Source organism: Daphnia pulicaria, chromosome 6, assembly GCF_021234035.1.
Source record: "Daphnia pulicaria isolate SC F1-1A chromosome 6, SC_F0-13Bv2, whole genome shotgun sequence".
Lineage (NCBI taxonomy): Eukaryota > Metazoa > Arthropoda > Branchiopoda > Diplostraca > Daphniidae > Daphnia > Daphnia pulicaria.
This window is the reverse complement of record NC_060918.1, coordinates 10,269,715-10,288,532: the sequence shown is the minus strand read 5'-3', so window position 1 is coordinate 10,288,532 and position 18,818 is coordinate 10,269,715. Positions and strand designations below refer to the sequence as shown.

The following is an 18,818-nucleotide window of genomic DNA, read 5'->3' as shown; positions in this document are numbered from 1 at the left end:
AATCAAGCCCCCAAATAGTCAAAATATTAAATTAAATAAGTTTAGAATCATTCAGTGAAGCTCATGCTCCCGATCAGACACAAAAATACACTGACCGAGTCCAGAAGCAAAGACAAAACAAACAGACAAACAAACACAAAAGACAACATGGTCGGGGGGATGATGATGGGTAAGAGATCTGATGAAGCGAAAATAGTAATAAAGTATGGGGACATGTAATAGATGACGTAGGACAAACATTCTGTACGAGATACACATAGAGAGGACACAAGACGAAGCAAAATCAAAGCTTCAAAGCTATTTCCTTCAAGGACAAACATTCCAACAGTTGAGAAAACTGCTTTGATTTTTTCAAGAAATAGAAATGCCTATAGCGCCGTGTCTGGTCGAAGGATGCAATATAACCTGTAAGGGTCCGTTCGTTCCCGATTGTAGGCATTTACAATCTAACACATCTTCGATCGATTTTTTTGCCACCTGGAAACACAATGGATCAAAAGAGCGCAGCCCCAGTTGTTTGCCCCCACGCGTGAATAAGAAGCGGAAATCGGTTCAATAAAAAAATGCCATGTGTTTCCTTGCAGGGGAATGTGATAAATATTCTCACACCGGCCTCGTTCACGGTGAGGTGTGATTGGGTGCGTGTAAGTATTGAACCATTTGAGCGTGTAAAATGTCCCCCTTTTGCGGCTTTGCGAGGCAGTTAAAAATGAAGAGTGGACAGAATTTTGTTGAGTTTGTGTGAGCTGCTGGACACGACGCGGTCACAATACACGTAGCCAGTAGTAGAATAAATGACCAGTGTGTGGGCACACTGGCAGAAGAGAAGGAGGCGATAGTAGGATTGAATTTGTTTTGAGTGGTATCCCCCGCGAGATTTGAAAAGAAATTATTAAAAAATTTGAAATAAGACGTGGACGAAACACTGCGACATTGGCTGCTGTGGAGCTCCCATTGGTTTTGCTTGGGTTTATGTTTCCCAGCAATCAAAGCTTTTTTGGTGTGTTTAATTGAGCGGCGAGAATGGACGGAGAGAGGATTTGATATTCGTAACGAACCGCGTATCTTGCGAGTTAGGTATCCGTTAAAACAGTTGAGCTCGTCAGACTTGTCATCGCAATCAACTTTGCGATTGCATCGGGCCGACATCTTCAGGCACTGGCCGCTCTTGCATTGGAACTGATTACCGGGGCACTTTGCATTTTCGGCTACACACACATGGATCAATGAACAATCAAAACGATTTTGTTTTAGAATCTGATGTGCAATCGTGCAATCAATTGAGAGAAGTTTTTGTAGAGAGCGTGAAAGAGGAAAGTTCACCGATCGAGTCTGTTGTTTTGTTAAGTGTTGAACAGTGTGAAAGAGTGAATGTTAATTTTAAAAAAAAGAGCATTTGAAAAGAATAAAGAAGACAAGAGAAATGGCTGCAAATTTCAAATTGTTTGCCGATCGTACAAATGTCCGCAAGCCAAAAAAAAAAACAACAATTAAAGGAATAAAATGGGTGAGGATAAAACGGGATACGTCTGGTGACCTCTCTCAACTAAAAACTTGAATTCATCCGTTGTTTTAGAGAGCCAGAAGGTGTCAAAAAGGGTTTCATAAAAAGGTGTGAAGGTGACACAACACGTTCCACGACGGCGTTGACTCTGTAAAATCCTTAAATCAAGTCGTCAAAAAAATAGAGAGACAACACTGGCATCTACAAATTGGAATTTGGGGAAATCTTTTTTAAGTAAAAGGGCAGTGGGTAAGGAGTCCTGTAGGCATAAAGGTGCTGGGTAAATAGGGCGGGGAATTTGATTAATAAATCAAATAGGCACTTATCATTAATAGGAATTTAGAAAGTTATTATCATTATTATGGTTCATTTGGGTTAATTTCTTTTTTTTTTTTCCTTTTTTTTTTGGGCAGTATTATTCATTGCGGCGTGACTGATGCCTTCTACGGGTCTCGGCAGGCCGGGCTACGGCTTCCTGGTATTGGCCCCGGGCCCCCCATGCCCTGTTGACGGTCGGCTTACTTTTGACATTCAGAAGGATGTATTCAGACGAAGTTCCTTGACGTCCAGTCACTTCGCACTGGTAGCGTCCAGCGTCGCTCGGTTGCACGTTGGTCAGCTCCAATTTGTTGTCAGCCGTCTTGAAGGCGGTGGGTGGCAGAGTGCCGCGATCGCGACTCCATTGGATCCGGCCGGTTGTTCCGGCTGCCAAGTTACAGCTCAACTCTACTGTGCTGCCGATGTAGACGTCAGTCTGTCGACTGCCTCCCTGTGTCCCGCTGACGATTCGATCCTCTGTGGTTGCCATCGTTTGTTCCGGAATAGGTCAAGGAATATTTGTGTCATGCGAATAATAATCAACAATCCAACTGATATAAACATCGAAACATCGAAAGCGAAAAATAAAAACAAGACATGCACAACGACTCGAATCGACCCAAAAAGTCGGAACAAATAAATAAACGATCCAGTAAAAGGTTTGAAACTCCCGAAGGATTGCAATCCTAACCTCTGCGAGGTGGCTGCTCACGAAACTCCCACATCCAATTAGGACGTGGCAGAATCGGAGCAGACGCTGTCCATTTTTTCCAGTTTGTAGCAAATTGAAAAAAAAAGGTGAAAAAAAAGAAGAAACGCAATCGATTCATATGTTTTTTCTCCATTTGGTTTTGAAAAGTTACTCGATAGGCGGGTAAATGTTCAATGATTGATTTGATCTAATTCAAAATAATAAATGAAATGGGGAGACTTACCGTTGACGATGACTTCAGCCACGGCTTCAGCCTGACCGACGGAATTGCGAGCCGAGCAGACGTAGCGTCCAGCATCAGAAACGGCGATTCCACGGAACTTCATGAGAGAAAAGATGTTGAATTAAAATCGAGATTAATTTCAACGAGATTAATTTTAGTTTACCTGTAGTTGGCCATTGTTGACAAGAACTGCTGGTGGGAGTACTCCGTCCATTTTGAACCAGTTGATGGTAATAGGCTGGTCACCGGAAGCCTCGCAGCGGATATCCACCTGATCGCCTGGTCGAACAACTTGTCGCTGAGGTTCCAATCGGATGCGTGGCGGTGCTGTAGCAAAATTATTCCAATTTGATGAGTAATAATAAAAAATGAATAAGGCAACTAAATCCCTTTAGGTTTAAGACTCAAACATAACTACAACTTTTGAATAAACTTACCCTTCCGAGCTGAAGGTAAAGCATTAAAATAAAACAGTAAATTATCAATTCGACAATTGGTTAAAGTCAACTCTAAACTATCGATTTGTACCTTTATTAATGAGATCACATGGATCTCCTATTTTCCATATTGGTAAGCATTAAGATAAGATCGATGGATAAAGAAGGAGATTTAAATTTTTAAGAAACAATCAACTTACCGACTACTTCCAGACGTCTGTCAGCACTAAAGATTTGAGTGCCTTGGGAACTGATGCCGACGCATGAGTAAACTCCAGCAGCGTCTGGTTGAACGTTGCGGATGTAGAGGATACCGTCACGAATCTCCTTGTCGGCCGGAAGAGAACCACCGTCACTGCGCACCCAATCCAGGTAAATTCCTTGCTGCGATCCAGTGAGGACGCACCGCATTTCGGCAGTGCCTCCAACAGGAACTCGGAAGACATCATCACCGATGACGTTGCCTCCGCCAGTGTTGCTACTGCCGTCCGCTTCAATTTCATTCTCTTCAATGTCGCCTCGACCGCTGGATGCTTCGACAACGATCTGGATGCGTTCTTCCGTCAATCCAGCGTCGTTTCGTCCAGTACACGAGTAGGTTCCTTCATCGGATTGCGTCACGCGCGTGATGTCGTAGACGGCGATCTGCTGAGTCTCCTTGGCATCAATGGCGTCGTAGAGGAATCCGGTGCGGAGGCGCTTCCAGGAGACTGATGGCGCAGGATCTCCTTGGGCTCGGCATTCGAGTCTAACACGCTGACCTTCCTTGACACGGATGGGTCCGCTGGTAGGATTGGGACTGATGGTGACGATTGGGATCGACTGGATAGTCAAAGTAGCTACACCAGTAATGCTTCCGGCGTCGTTCTCGGCAGTGCAGACGTACTGGCCTTGCTCGTTGCCTGTGACTCTGTTGAAACGGATCACTCCGCCGTCCAGTTCTTCGACGTTATTGGGCAGAGGTCGACCGTCGACACGGGCCCATCTGGCGCGAGGAGTTGGGATTCCGGCCGTCACACGGCATTGGAACAATGCGCTGCCTCCTTGCACCACAGTCTGTTTGGTCTGCGGGTAAAGTTCGACTGCAGGCGGTTCTCTTCGTTCCACCTCGACGATAGCCGATGCCTGGGCAACTCCGCCGGGATTCTCGGCCGTACAAATATACATTCCTCGATCGCGGACCATGGCGTTGACGATGCGGAGAACAGGTCCAGTCACCAAAATATTGCTGGTGAAATCTTCTCCAACTTTAGTCCAGCGGACGGTGGGTGACGGGTCTCCAACGGCAAGACAACGGAGTTCAGCCGAAGTTCCTTGAGAAATGGTCTGTCTGTCCGGTTCGATGCGGACAGTAGGTGGGCCTCTGTATGCCAAAACAGTGACGCGGGCCTGTGACTGTTGAACGTAGCCGGAAACGGTTGTCACCGTACAGATGTAAATGCCTGAATCAGATGGCGAAGCGCTTGGGATCGTCAGCACTCCAGCGGACTGACCGGCGTTGACAGGTAATGCGCCTTCAACTCTGGTCCAGCGGATTACAGGAACGACTCGGTCGCCAATAATCTCAGCTCGGCATGTCAATCGGATCGTTTCGCCGCGTCGAGCGGTCGTGTCGGTAGGAGCGATCACCACCTGGACGGGATTTTCTTGTGGTGGAGGAGCAGCCTCTGCTCGAACAAAGATGTTGACTCGTCCTGTGCTTGTTCCAGAAGGATTGGTGGCAGTGCAAGTGTATTCTCCTTCGTCCGATTTGCGAACCGAGGCAATTTTGAGTACTCCGTCCGTTGTGGGTACCTAATTTGAATGAATCCATTTAGTGCAAAAATTAAGAATATAAAATTTTGAAATAATTACGAAAATTTCGCGAGCAGAGAGCCATTGAATGCTGGGGACCGGGAATCCTTGGGCAGTGCAACGGACGTCGATACTCTGTCCAAGTGTGGCTTCGATGTAACGAGGCTCAACCGAGACGAGCGGTGGACTGGGGCTTTGTCCTAATTGTTCGAAATCGGCCAAACATTTTAGACGTTGTTATTACTGAGCTCTGGTTTTTTATAACTAACATGCTGGCAATAAAAATCGACCAGAAAATTCGACATGCAAGTAAAAACTCAAGGAAAAGATTTGAACAGAGGGTTGTGAAACAGCAAGGAGTAACCCAAACTGCGATGGAATGTGAGGATAGATTATATACCTGTGACTGTGCCAACATCCATAAAGAAAGCTGCCAATCGTGCCACACAAAAAATGGATTAAACAAGTGAATTGGCCGATGAGAATAATTAGTGTTGGGTACAGGAAGGTCGAGGAAAACATTCATTCACATCCGATCAAATGGATGGTTGGCCAACGGATCGAGATTAGAACACGAAGAATGAGACAAACCTCCGACGTTGAGAACGACCGTTTCCGTAACGACATTGATGCCGTCCTGGCCGCTACAGACGTATGTGCCCGAGTCAGTGTGCCGAATGTCGGTGATGATAAGAACACCACGACGATCGTCTTGGGCACGACCGGAAGGAAGTGAGCCGTCTTCTTTACCCCAACGAAGAAGCACTTGTCGGCCGACCAAAGATTGGCCGCTGCAACGGAATCTCACCGTTGAGCCAACTTCAGCGATCTGGATCCTAGGATCAGTCACCGTTAGGATGATAGTAGGACTGGCTTGAGGTGGTGGAGCAGGAGGACGTTGATCGCCATCTAATGTGCAATGGAGGAAACAGTGTAAAAGCAGTCGATTAGCGATTTCAAATTCTCTAAAAACATTAGAGTTAGCAAACGAGACTTTTGCCACGAATATGAACAACAACTTTTAAAAAATCAAGCCACGGACGGACAGAAATTTGTAAATGACAACCGGACAAGCGACACATTGAGGCAAAGCGATATCGAGGTTAATGTTATATTGAGTTTCATCCGTGTCTGTATGTACGTGTCGTGAAACGTGAGCGCAACGGAGAAAAAAACACGATAAAAAAAGCGCGCGCAACATTGTCGGTTTGCGACGGACGATTTGGACGACAGACGATTTCGTTTTTCATTTTTGTTTTATGCTTTTGTTGGATTGCGCGATTGAAATAGTTTTGTTTTGCTTTTGTGATTGACAGGGAACCTGCTGGCTGGATCAGAGCCGTCAGTTCGCCGAGGATAAGTCCGTCTGCGTTGACGACGCGGCATTTAACTTGGCGGTGACCGGCGTCGATGCGGAGTGAAAGTGTGCGCCGACTGCCCCACGCGAAACGATCCAGAATGTCACGGACAGGTTGGCCAAGCATGAGCGACGTGTTTGACAGCGAGTACTGGGCAGAATTGGGAAGCAATTTTCCATCAATGTGATTGTGGCCGATGGGCTGGAGATCAATTTCGAGCCGTTCCATGCTGAAGTAAGCGCAGACGAAATTGACGACTTGTTCGGGAGCCGCTTGAACCCTCATGGGAACCATTTCCATTCGAATTCCACCTGGTTATTTTTTGTTTTGATCCCGTCCGATGTTTCAGCGCAGAGTCGACATGCAAGTGGGTCCATTTTTAAGAGGATGCACACAAGATTTGGTGAGAAAAAGAAACATGCACTAGCCTACTAAAATTGGAATTGATTCGCCCCCCTTTTAACTGAACAAATATTTACCGACCACAACACTTGAAAGAAGTGTCACGACCGATGGACAAGATCATCGCTTCTGCTTCCGTGACTAACTGTACCAATAAATGGTGGAGCTTTATCAAAATAATAATACAGTGCGAATTTTGAAATAAAAAGTTTGCAAAAGAAGAAAATGAATAAAAAATTGCTGGTTGTTACAGCCGCAGTCAAGGAAATAGCAAAAACCCAGAACCAATAGTCAGCGAAGTGAAGTAAGAGAAATAATTGAATGAGATTCCCATCATGCTTGGTTCTAATCAGAAATCAAATGTCTCGTTTTACCTTGAATCTCGCAGTTGCGGCCGCTAAATCCTCGACGACAATTGCAGATGACTCGATTGTCTGATTGCTGGACGCAGCTCTCTTCGTTGCTGCTGCACGGACAGCGACGGCACTGGCCACTAAGGCCGGCCGATCGGTCCCGGTAGAAGCCTGTAGCGCATTCCTCACAGGAGGTGCCGATGTGGCCTTCTGGGCATCGACATTCTTCGACATCACGGGGTTGTTCCTGGCCATTGTTGTTGGGGACGGCCGTGTCCATTAGGACGTTGCTGATGCTGGTGTAAGCCATGCTGTAGCTGTACGTGGCTCGGATCTCAATTGTCTGCAGGTTGGATAAAACACGCATCATATCATCGCGAGTGACAGCCAATCCAGTGTCCAGTCGACGCCATCCGCCCGATTCCCTCAAAGGAACAGTGTACGTCACAGTTTGACCCGATTGGATTTGGTTGGGGTTGACAAATGCCAATGAGATTCTTCCACTCGTCAAAATTACGTCGCTGTCGGTGAAACGTTGACCGACCGCACCTTGACGCTCGTCGTAGCGTTGCGTGATGGAAATTTGGCCTCCGTATGATGTCACCTGAAAAGTATCGTTTATTATTGGTTTCTATTCGAAAAGAAAATGTCTAATGTACCTTGTTGCCAGTAAACTGGGGAGGTAAAGACCAGTAAAGTTTCGGCGATCTAGCAGGTGTCGAGGAGAATGTGTAGCTGATTTCGTTTTGGTCGATGTTGATTCTCAAGTTGGGCACTGAAACACCATTCCTCTCGCTCAACGTGAAACCGTGTTGGGTGTCAATCACTTGCTGGATAATTTGAGAGCGCCAGAGCTTGGCGGAATTGCAGTTTCGGGCCACTCCTGAGCAGAAGCAACTTAAACAGCCTTGTGGATTCTGCTCTGTCAGACCAAAATGTCCTTCACGGCACTGGTCACAACGATCTCCTTGACAATTGGCCTATTCATTCAGAAATTTTTATAAGAAAACACAGAAATTCACATGTTTTAATAGTTTCAGGTATACCTTGCAAGAACAAGAACGTCCGTCGGGGCAGTCGGGACGGAGAGATCCACGAGGATCGCAGGAACAAGTTGGTGGGCGACCACCATCAGGTCGGCAATCGTTGGAAGTACCCAATGTGGCATCACCAGTGTATCCGTCTTCGCAGAGTTCGCATTCCTCACCGGTCGTATGGTCACGGCAGTTCATGCAAACGCCAGAATCTGGGTCACATTCGTTCGAATGGCCGTTACAGTTACAAGGTTCGCAAAGTCCCAAATAGACACCCTGGACAGAACGAGTGTATCCAGTGTCGCAGTCCTCGCATGAGAGACCCTTGTACCCGCGCGGACATGTGCACTGCTCGACAGCAAAGGCTCGAGTCTGTCCGGTGTTGCGCTCTTCGGCAATGTCCATCGACACTTCAGACAATCTTAAAAAAACAACAACAAAATTTAATTAGGATTGATTTGTGATGAATTATACCCCCAGATTGAACTTACGAGGCTTCAGATGTGCGCGTAGTGTAAGTGGCTTTGATCAAGATTGAATCTAAGTCGGCCAAGACCATCAGCAAATGCTCACGATCGGCTGGGCGTCCATCTTCGCGTTGCCAATATTGCTCAGAGATTGGCACGGAAACCATCACAGACTTGGAAGCGTCAACCTGTTCTCGACGGTAGTGCAACAGACGAATGTTGTTTCCTCGAATGTCTACATCTGGAGCACTGTTGGGAGAGCTGCGCCCGCCCGGTTGCGGAACGTAACGCACAGTGTAGTTGAGGTGACCGCCATAAGATGTCACTTTATCCCCAATGAATTTGGACGACAGCTTCCAGTAATGGACCTTTGATGATTGAACAAATATTTAATATACAATAATAACAATGAATGATGAAATTAAGTATAGTTACCTCATTCGACAGTCTGTTGAAATCGCGGTAAACAATTTCGCGGCTGACTGAATTGACAGTGACGCGTTCGACAATATTTTCACGTCTGTTTTTGTCAGTCAAAGCAAATCCTTGAATGTCGGTGGTGAAGACGGTCTTTATCTAATGAGGAAAACGAGTCTCAATCATGACATTTCCCTTGACAACAAATAAGAGATGAGTGAAATTACCTGTTGACGGAACCAAGTGGATGCAGTGCAGGTTTTGGTGATGCCCATACAGAAACAGTTGATGCAACCGTCCTGATTATCGGGATTCAAATGGAAAGTATTGGGTTTACATTGATCGCATCGCGGACCGGTGACCAGATCCTGTAAAATCAAGAAGTGTTCCATTAGCACCAGTAATATCCAGAATGGGGTATGAGAGATTGATCGTGTTTGCTGATTAGTGGCGACAGATCCTACTGCACCATCACATCGAGGCCACCACACAATTTGTGGTAGGTTCTTATTAGCATTACGATACAATGGAGACGAATAGAGCTGTCCCAATCGTCACCGAAACATCAGGCAAGAAAAAAACGAATCGAGACAATCAAACGGCTCCTTATTTCTTTATTTCTTAAAAATTCAAATTCATCAACAATTGAATAACTTTTTAAGCGTTTCGCAAAAGGCGGAATTAAAACGATTTCAACATAAACGCGCGTACGACTCTACCGATTCGACTTTCTAGCCTGATAAATTCGATTCGAACTAATCTACTGCACATCTTTTGTGTTTCAATGTTAACAAAGAATAAACAAATAACGCGTAATAGAGCTTCAACGACACCTACCATTTAATAGATTATGAATCCACAGTAGTGAGGAGCATTGAAAAATAGACATTTAATTTTAAGCACAATGTAACTCGTAGACCAATCAAGGGTCCTTTTTTTATTGTTATTATTATTATTATTTTTTTTTTTGCTATTCTTAAATCGACAAAATTATGGCTAATTACCTTGCAGATGCATCCGCTACTGGTCGATGATCCATTGACGATTCCAGCTTGGTTACATTGGGCTGTGTTGAGGTAATCAAAATCAAATGTCATTAATTGAAATTTTTTTGTACAAGATGGGGAATGTCGTTCCATGTGTTTTCGGCATAAAATCAAAGTTGTCGTGTCAAATGTTGATTGTGTGTTAAGTGTCGTGTTGTTGAAGTGATAATTGTCCAACTCCCTCCCCCACACGCTTCAAAGTATATAAGTGGTGCGATAGAATAAGAGAAGCCGAGAAAGAGAACACGAACTTACCTGAGAAACTGAACTCGTCACTGCCATCGTAACAATCGTCTAAACCGTCGTTAAAGAGTCGTACACCTATGCAACTACCGTCGCCACAGGTCCAGTGAGTATTGGGGTCGCACGCTTTGATTGTTAAGTATAGCGCATGCAGCAAAGGAATGAAGTAGAAGAAGAAAATAAGAGATGGAAGAGAAATAGAGTAGTATAGTGATGCTAATACTAGAGATTAGACCTCATAAAAGAGAGAAAAGTGGATAGACGGAAGGATAGACTAGAGGTAATTAAGACATGCAGGAAGAAGGACTTACTATAAGTGCAACCAATTTCGTCGGTGGCGTCTCGGCAATCAACCCGACCGTCACATCGCTCTGACAGATCGATGCAGGTATTGTCAGCGCAACGGAAATGACGATCCGACCCGCATCCTTAATGATCCAATCACCCCATGTGAAAAAGAGTCTCAACAAGCCAATAAGCCAAACCAAGCCAAGTTTCTAACTCTAGAAATTGGGCTCGGTTCTTCTTTTGTTTTTGTTAACACAAACCTGGGCAATTGCATTCATCGCTGTGGTCTTCGCAGTCGAATTTACCGTCGCAACGAAGCGACTTGTCTAGGCAGAGTTGACCATTAGCGCAGCGGAACCTGGTGGCCAGGTCACACCCTTACAACAGGGCGAGGAAAGGTATAAATTCAAAGCCAAATACAAGGAAAAGGGAAGGCATTTCAACCAGAAATAAAAGCAAGCACTCCAATAAATGTTTCTAAATTAGAAGTTTAACATTCTAGTGTCAAGTTATTCTAATTCAATTTGATAACGAATTAAATAAAGAATTTCTCAAAGCAAATGAGACGAAATCAAATTGAATAAGACCAAATAAATAAAAAGAAGCAAGGACTACTGTTAATTCTAATGAAAGTATGATTATATGTTGGTGATAAAGTAGAGACCTTGAATGGGGCAGTAAACTTCGTCGGTTCCGTCTGCACAGTCTACGTTACGATCGCAGTATTGAGCAGTGTTGATGCATTGACTATTAGCGCATCGCCATTCCAATCTGGCATCACAGCCTTTTTTTGTCAATTAATTTGTTTGTGTTGTGTCACCATATCACCACCGGACGAATCATCCACCAACGATCATGCAAAAGCCAACATTAGCACCACCAAAAACTAGAACACCCAAATAATAATCCAACTACTACCCTACAAAATCTAAAATACCTACTGAACATAATAACAGAGAGCCATTGAACTACGCATATTTATATAAAAACCTTGACAGTTGAGTTCGTCGGTGTAATCGTAGCAATCGCGATAGCCATCGCAACGTTTACTAGCATCGATGCATCGGTCGTCGCAGCGCCATTGGCTACTAGGATCGCAATCTAAACAAGCACGGGTTCGAAGGTGGTAGTGCGAATGCAGCATGCGGTTAATCAGGTTGAATTAATTCAAATAAACACTCCACTTGTAGCACTACCTTAGACGGTGTTATTTAAAAAATTGAAACTTTCTTACTTTCTGTTGGGCATTCGAATTCGTCGCTGCGGTCCCGGCAGTCCAACTGGCCGTCGCAACGTCGTCGGACATCGATGCAGTTGCCGTCGCGACAAGTCCATTCGTAATTAGGATCGCATGCTGTTGTGTGAGGTTTTTTTTAAAGTTATTATGGGTGTTAATAGCATGCAACTACAAGCCTAATGTGAAGTTATATACATCGATTTGGTTGGCAGTCGATTTCGTCGCTACTATCGCGACAATCTAACCGACCGTCGCAGCGTCGCCTGTTGTCGATGCAGGTGCCATCGCTAGGACAAGTCCATTGGTAAGACGAGTCGCAAGCTATTTTCAGCCGAATTCATACAAGCAGCCGAAATGCGTAAATAAATGCCATGCAAATTTAAAGAAAAGATGTGCCATGCAAATAGAAGAGCAAACGTCAAAAATAAAAATCCCCCGGAGTCGTGTGTTTCTGTCAATGAAAAATGAAACAAGGATAAGGCTAATGGATGATTCAGACTTACATGTTTCAGCAACGCAGCGACCCAAATAGCGACCTGTGCTGGTCTCCTCGCGAACATATCCGGGTGCGCAGGACTAGAATAGACAAGAAATTCGGTTATTAAGAGGTGTCTAATTGGTCAGACATAAAATTTATAATTGAATTTGAATGTGATTATGTTTTACGTCGCAGGAAAGGCCGATGTAACCAGGTGGGCAACGGCACTCTTCGACCAAAACAGCTTGTCCTAGGTTGTAGTTTTGTTCGATGGCTGTATCCATCCGGATGTTTGTGATGGTCGTGTCCAAAACGCTGCTCTCCACGTAAGACGCTCTGATTAAGAAGTACTCGATAGATTGGAGGACCATCATCAAATCTTCACGTCTGGCTGAATCACGAGAGTCTGCGCCTTTGCTCCAGTCTTCCGGCAGGAAGCGAATGATCACTTCGACCGGCTGGTTGGGCTCCAGTCGAGTGCGGCTTTCGTGGTACAGGGTGATGCCGTTGCCTCGAAGGATCACGTCCGGTGCACGGATGGAAGAACCCGAACCGCGATAAGTCAGTCGGTATTTAATTTGGCCGCCGTAAGAGAGGAGTTGATATCCGCGGTGTGATGGCGGCAGGTTGAAGAAGGCCACCTCACTCCTCGCGTTGAAATCACGTCGGTAGGCTTGGATTCCGTCGTTGGCACTGGGCGAACGCAGGTAAGCACGGTTGGCGGTACCGGAAGAGCCGACATCTCTCGATGAAAATAGGCGGGCGCTGGATGAGCTACGGATGGTGTCTGTGCGCAAGGTGATGAGCTGGAACTGGTCGCTGGGAGGTGGCAATTGGCTAACGTAAAGCGAGCTGGAACTGCACTCTTTGGTGTGGTCGAAACAGAAACATGGCAGACAATCGGCGGGCGAAACAGCAGCCGAGTTGAATTCCTCATCAATGCAAATGTCCGCCGAGGGTTTGACAACGACGATGCAGTCCGGCACGGCAAAGGTCGAACCCTGTGAACAAACATTTACTTATTCCTAATGATTCCAAACGGGCAAGAGATGATTAATTGAGCCGGACCTTGGCGTTGATGGCTTCACAGCTGTAAGCGCCCTGGTCGATGATCTGTGCGTCATTGCAAGTCAAAACACCATATCCCGACTCTGACGTCATAGTGCATTTGGATGGTACATGACCCCAGTTAAGACGCCAGACGACTTCGGGAGTGGGAACACCGACGGCCGTGCAATTGATGACTATCGTCGTGCCAATGTTGATGTTGATCATCGGTGGTGGGGGGATGAGAATCGTCGGTTTGGCTGTGTTTCAAAATAACATTTGTTAGATTTATTCATTTCAAATAAAAAGTTTGAAAAATTCTACTTACAGCATCCGATTTCGTCACTTCGATCTTGACAGTCGAGTTCCATGTCGCAGTGGAAAGAGCGCGGGATGCACTGATTGAGCGACTGGCACTGGAATTCGTCGTGACGGCATGGAGATCCTTAAATACCCCATAAAAATTTAGTGTTAACCACTTGGCGTGAGAAAAACAATAAAAATGTATTCAACCTGGAGGACTCGGTTTGCAATAAAGTTCGTCCGAGTTGTCACCGCAGTCGTCATCGCCATCGCATCTCCAGTTCTTAAGAACGCACCGTTTGTTGGCGCACTGATATTCGTTCGGCTGGCAACCCAAGAGACCTAATCGAGCAAGGATCGTTTACATCACAAAAGATCGCGATTACTGAAACAAGCTTTATTCTTACTGCATCGCATCTCGTCGGACTGATCGGAACAATCAAAGTCTCCGTCGCAGACGGCGTTCTTCGGGATACATTCACCGTTCATGCAAGTGGCCTCATTGACTCCACAAGCCGTTGGAGGACGTGTCGTCGGTTCGGCAACTGTCGATTCAAATCGAATAAATTAGAAATCTGAAGAGATATACAAGTACAAAGCAGACAAAGCTGAAGAGGTTTTTTTTTTTTTTCATGCGGGTGCGAATTTAAATAACGAATGAAACTAAACAACTACAAAGGAACAAAATTTGATTGGGCAAAGTTTGGCCCGCGTTTGAGCATGCTTCATCATGCAATTCCGAAAAAGGAATTTCTGTTTTTCTACGTTTTGGTGCTCCTATTTTACCGTGATCGGATGGGAAAAGGAAACGATCCACATCCGACTGGAACTTGTGAACTGTGTGACTGAACGGAATTTGGGACCGGGAGCCGTGAGACACGGACCGATTACCCGTTCGTGCAGATCCAGCAGGAGCTTGTTTGCGTGAGAAAGGACGTGGATGTGAAGCAATTTTTGTTTGGTTAGATTGGGCAATGGCTCGAGTTTCGTGTTAGTCTTTGCAAAGTACAAGAAGGAAAAACAAGTTCAAGGGTTCATAGGGAACTATGTAACTTACAAGGATCGACTTTCAGGTAGACGGATACCCGAGAACCAGGAGTCGTTGACGGATAACCAACAGCTTCGCAAATGTATGTTCCGGTGTGTTCCGGCTGAATATTTGGCATTTCCAAGCGTCCGTTGTTATCGCGAGTGGACGGAGGTAGAGTCATTCCACTACCGCGGGTCCATCGTACTGGAGCTCGAGCCGGTCCTTCATCTCGACATTGGAATACCACCTCACGACCTAATCAAATTACATTCAATTCAGATCAAATGAATTCTTCCAACTGACAAAAAAAGGAAGAGGGAAAGGAAACGACGTTGGGAAATTCCTTACCGACCACGCCTTGATTTTTTTTCAAAGCAGCGTGTAAATGAAAATAGATCACAGTTATAATGACGACACAACATTTGCAAAATCACTCCAAGAAAATCAATAGCAATCAAAGAGATTCAAAAGTTACCTTGGAGGATGGTCTGGTCGGCGGGATAAGTTTTCAAGTTCAATTCGTCGTTTTTGGTAGCTGTCAAACCAAAAGAAGATGAATAGTTAATAGAAATCACGAAACTTTTTATTTCATGGTTGGTTGGTAAAGATTTTAGGTTTGAGTTTTAAGATGCTAGTCACCATTCAGGTTAGTTAGACACTTGGACAGGGCACGGTTCTATAGACATTATTAAGTTATCGATAAATGATGAATCATACGGAACATACTAGCCAATGTCTAACATAGAGTTCTTAGTGAGTAGTAGATAACACCGTTCTTTGAGGCCGATTATACATACATACACATAAAGGCGGGCGTCTCCTGTTCAGAAGTTGGCAAAGAGTTGGCAACGAGCTGCCGAGGATCGATGAAGCCAAAATGGAGGAGGAAAAAGAAGAAGAGAAAAATATTTGGAATGGAAAGAACAAAAGGGGGTGGAGCTACAAGAAAAAGGGACAAGTCAAGACAAGGAAAGAAGAAGAAGAAAAAGGAGCAGCATCAGACGCAAACATGGGAGTGAGTTATATCTAGATGAGATGGGGATCACGCTGTTATTTGTCTTTCTCTCTTGACTGCACACACGAACACACACACACAAAAACTGCGCCTTTCTTTATTTTCAGAGGCTCATTTATTTATTTTTGTTTTTTATTTTTTGTTGTTTTTGTTGTTGATAGTCGACGTTGAGCACTTACGACAGTCGAATTCGTCGCTGGATTCTGGGCAGTCAATGTGGCCGTCGCATCGCCGCTCCATCGGAATGCATGGCCCGTTCTCGCACGAGAACTCTCCCTCCGGACACTTGGTCCATTCTTCATTATTGTTCCATGACACACACATGACACGGTTGATGGCAGTCCAAGTTATGTACAGTAGTATTATACAGTATACCCAATTATTCATTACATTATTGGACGTTTCTTAATCTTAATTTAATTACCTTAAGTGTACTACTATAATAAATATAGATTAACTAATTTTAAAAATACGGCCGTGTGATGGATGAAATCATTTTTTGATGAGATGGTAAAGAGATAACAAAAAATGGGTGGAAAACACTTACGGCATTCGGCTTCGTCGGAAAAGTCTTGGCAATCTCTACGGCCGTCACAGACTAGGCTGTAAGGGACGCACTGGTCGCCGCTAACGCAGCTGAATTCACCGCTCTTGCATTGAACACCTAAACATATTCAAGATGTTGGGTATACCATTAATCAAAAATCAAATGAACAAACACGAACGGGGAACTTACCACAATTGCTCTCGTCACTTCGGTCGGGGCAATCGACGGTTCGGTCGCATCGTCGGTCGCCTTCGATACATTGGCCACTGCCGCAGCGGAACTGATCCGTCCGACATTCTAGATGTCGGCGGAAGGGAAAAAAAGAGGCAAAAGAATAATAAATCAAAACCGAGTCTCATCATGTATTATTTATTACACTGAACGATCACGAAACCAAACGTGCTGACGACCGCTTGGAAACGGCCTTCAAATCATTCAAAACGAAAACATTTCAAACAGAAAGTCGAATTTAACCGATGAAAATCAAAACGGACCACCATCACCATTGACAGTGATTTACTCTGCCACATGCGAAGCTTTTTTTTTTTGTTGACTAAAAAGAGACGAGAGGGAAATAAATCTAGACTAGGATATCTAAGTAAAATCAAGACTGCTACTCGAATTAGAGAAACAAGCAGGAATTCTAACAAGGCGAGTTTGACGATCATTTACTACTCATATGGGATTATTAGTGTTCGAACCGGTGCAATTCAACTCGTCTGTGAGATCGATGCAATCGTAGAAATTATCGCATCGCATGGCCGGTTCAATGCAGCGGGCCAGATCGCAAGCGAACTCGTTCGGCTGGCAACGCTGGCGACCTAACGTCATGTCGTCTAGCGATGGTGAAAATGAGCCTGTTTGTATATATATACACACAACACAGGAGCCATCAGCACCGTCAATGTACAAATCAAAGGTTAGAAATGAGCGTGAAAGTCGGGAGTTGGCGCATTCCAATGGGACCAATTTAACGCCGATTAGGACACATCAAACCTCTTTCAATTACGTCCTCCATTGAGAGTGGCAAATGAAATCTCTTAGCTTGTGCTTATTAGTAGTCTGTACAGAATTTCGCCATGTCTTTTTGTATAGAAGCGTTAATGGAGAGAAACATTAAATTGTATTGAACAGGTAATGAGGACTTACGACAATCTTCTTCATCAGAGCCGTCGGGGCAGTCGTTGCGGGAGTCGCAGCGTCGGCGATTGTCCAGGCAAGTTCCATCTCTGCACTTGAATTGGTACTCGGTGCAGACTGTCACGTGAAAAACGAAATGAATTAGTATAATTTTAAGCTAATAAGATTAAGTTAGTTTTGATTGGATCAATGAATTAAATTCCATTGATTTCCATGGATGACATCCAGATAGATGAACAAATAACAAATAATAAGCAGAAATAACATAAAATTGGAAAAATAAAGAAAACCTGGCGGGGGAGGTGTAGGACAATCAAGTTCGTCTTCCCGATCCGGACAATCGACGATTCCGTCACATTTTTGAACCGACGGAATACAAAAACCACTGGTAGTACAGCGGAACTGACTGGCCAAACAAGAAGCTGCACGGAACGGACGAGAATTGCAAACAAACAAAAATTGCAAATAGAAAGTAAGAAAAGGGAAAAAAATATAAAACACAAACAAAGAAAAAGAGAAATGTAGAAATGATTCAGGCCATAAAGAACGCATAAGCAACAGAGAACCCAAGAAACAAACACGAGCGAATTAAACCTTGATAAAACGTATAAAGGTATCAAATTCAACTAAAAATAGGAAAACATATCCTGAATGATATTGAATTCTTCACTCTCCTACACTTGATTTGAATAAAAATCAGCTTATGTCATCACCGCTATAACTTGACTGAACAATATAACCCTTGGTGTTAATCTATATATCCTTGCAGGCTCGGTTTTATGAATCTCGATCCCGTTTGGCAACTATAAATTGTACCAACCAAAAGAGGCCGACTATAATATCTGGAAAAAGCAATCAACAACAAATCCAATTTTCAAAAGTTGTCTTGAACATTATCTGTGTAGAAGCTAAAGAGTAAAAGAAACATTGTCAGCCCCATAAAAGATGACGAAGAAGAAAATGAGAAACAGCTAACCATTTCCCCTTACTGGTGACATCTGCGATGACTGTCGCATAATAAAGGATCGACGTTATAAAGGAAATAATCCACTGAGAGAAATCCCCAGTAACTGCTGGTCACGTAGACTGACATAACCAATCAGAGTAAAAGCGTTGGGCCTTGTAGAAAAGCTAGGACACAGCAGTGGACAATGAAACGTAGGAAAGGAATAAGAATGCCAGGGGTGTGAGAATGAGATGATTGATAGGAAAAGAAATAACGGATACAGGAATACAGTGGCGGACCCAACGACACGAAAGGCACGACTAGCGGATCTTGGAAAACCCTTGGGCCAACACAGCGCAAGAATTTGCTCGCTCGAGTGATGAGCAATTCATCTTGACACTGGGTTGAGGATTACAACAAGACATCAGTTGTGTATACAACACAGTATCATGTGTGGAAGGCTCAGAGAAACCCAAAAA

General features: G+C 44.5%; 1 protein-coding gene across 19 annotated transcripts in view; it reads right to left on the bottom strand.

Moving 5' to 3' along the window:
- LOC124343114 (basement membrane-specific heparan sulfate proteoglycan core protein-like) overlaps positions 1-18,818 on the bottom strand; it is a 59,774-nt gene that overhangs the window by 6,898 nt on the left and 34,058 nt on the right. For 11 of the 19 annotated variants that reach the window (XM_046796219.1, XM_046796208.1, XM_046796206.1 and 8 more), the window contains 36 exons: positions 17,684-17,815; positions 17,403-17,510; positions 16,443-16,550; positions 16,254-16,370; positions 15,886-16,002; positions 15,167-15,226; positions 14,719-14,946; positions 14,448-14,576; positions 14,069-14,206; positions 13,872-14,003; positions 13,687-13,803; positions 13,380-13,618; positions 12,500-13,312; positions 12,337-12,409; positions 12,029-12,154; positions 11,831-11,950; positions 11,587-11,697; positions 11,261-11,380; positions 10,857-10,973; positions 10,620-10,736; positions 10,321-10,434; positions 10,024-10,085; positions 9,247-9,387; positions 9,038-9,178; positions 8,627-8,970; positions 8,148-8,556; positions 7,761-8,081; positions 7,123-7,705; positions 6,310-6,657; positions 5,580-5,897; positions 5,049-5,188; positions 3,395-4,988; positions 2,921-3,084; positions 2,758-2,854; positions 2,027-2,299; positions 1,059-1,208 (listed from right to left, as the gene is read on the bottom strand). In XM_046796219.1, the coding sequence (XP_046652175.1) occupies positions 1,059-1,208; positions 2,027-2,299; positions 2,758-2,854; positions 2,921-3,084; positions 3,395-4,988; positions 5,049-5,188; positions 5,580-5,897; positions 6,310-6,657; positions 7,123-7,705; positions 7,761-8,081; positions 8,148-8,556; positions 8,627-8,970; positions 9,038-9,178; positions 9,247-9,387; positions 10,024-10,085; positions 10,321-10,434; positions 10,620-10,736; positions 10,857-10,973; positions 11,261-11,380; positions 11,587-11,697; positions 11,831-11,950; positions 12,029-12,154; positions 12,337-12,409; positions 12,500-13,312; positions 13,380-13,618; positions 13,687-13,803; positions 13,872-14,003; positions 14,069-14,206; positions 14,448-14,576; positions 14,719-14,946; positions 15,167-15,226; positions 15,886-16,002; positions 16,254-16,370; positions 16,443-16,550; positions 17,403-17,510; positions 17,684-17,815 (8,421 nt within the window). The remainder of the gene's footprint in view (positions 1-1,058; positions 1,209-2,026; positions 2,300-2,757; positions 2,855-2,920; positions 3,085-3,394; positions 4,989-5,048; positions 5,189-5,579; positions 5,898-6,309; positions 6,658-7,122; positions 7,706-7,760; positions 8,082-8,147; positions 8,557-8,626; positions 8,971-9,037; positions 9,179-9,246; positions 9,388-10,023; positions 10,086-10,320; positions 10,435-10,619; positions 10,737-10,856; positions 10,974-11,260; positions 11,381-11,586; positions 11,698-11,830; positions 11,951-12,028; positions 12,155-12,336; positions 12,410-12,499; positions 13,313-13,379; positions 13,619-13,686; positions 13,804-13,871; positions 14,004-14,068; positions 14,207-14,447; positions 14,577-14,718; positions 14,947-15,166; positions 15,227-15,885; positions 16,003-16,253; positions 16,371-16,442; positions 16,551-17,402; positions 17,511-17,683; positions 17,816-18,818) is intronic. The other 8 variants (XM_046796212.1, XM_046796222.1, XM_046796215.1 and 5 more) reach the window with 7 other exon arrangements.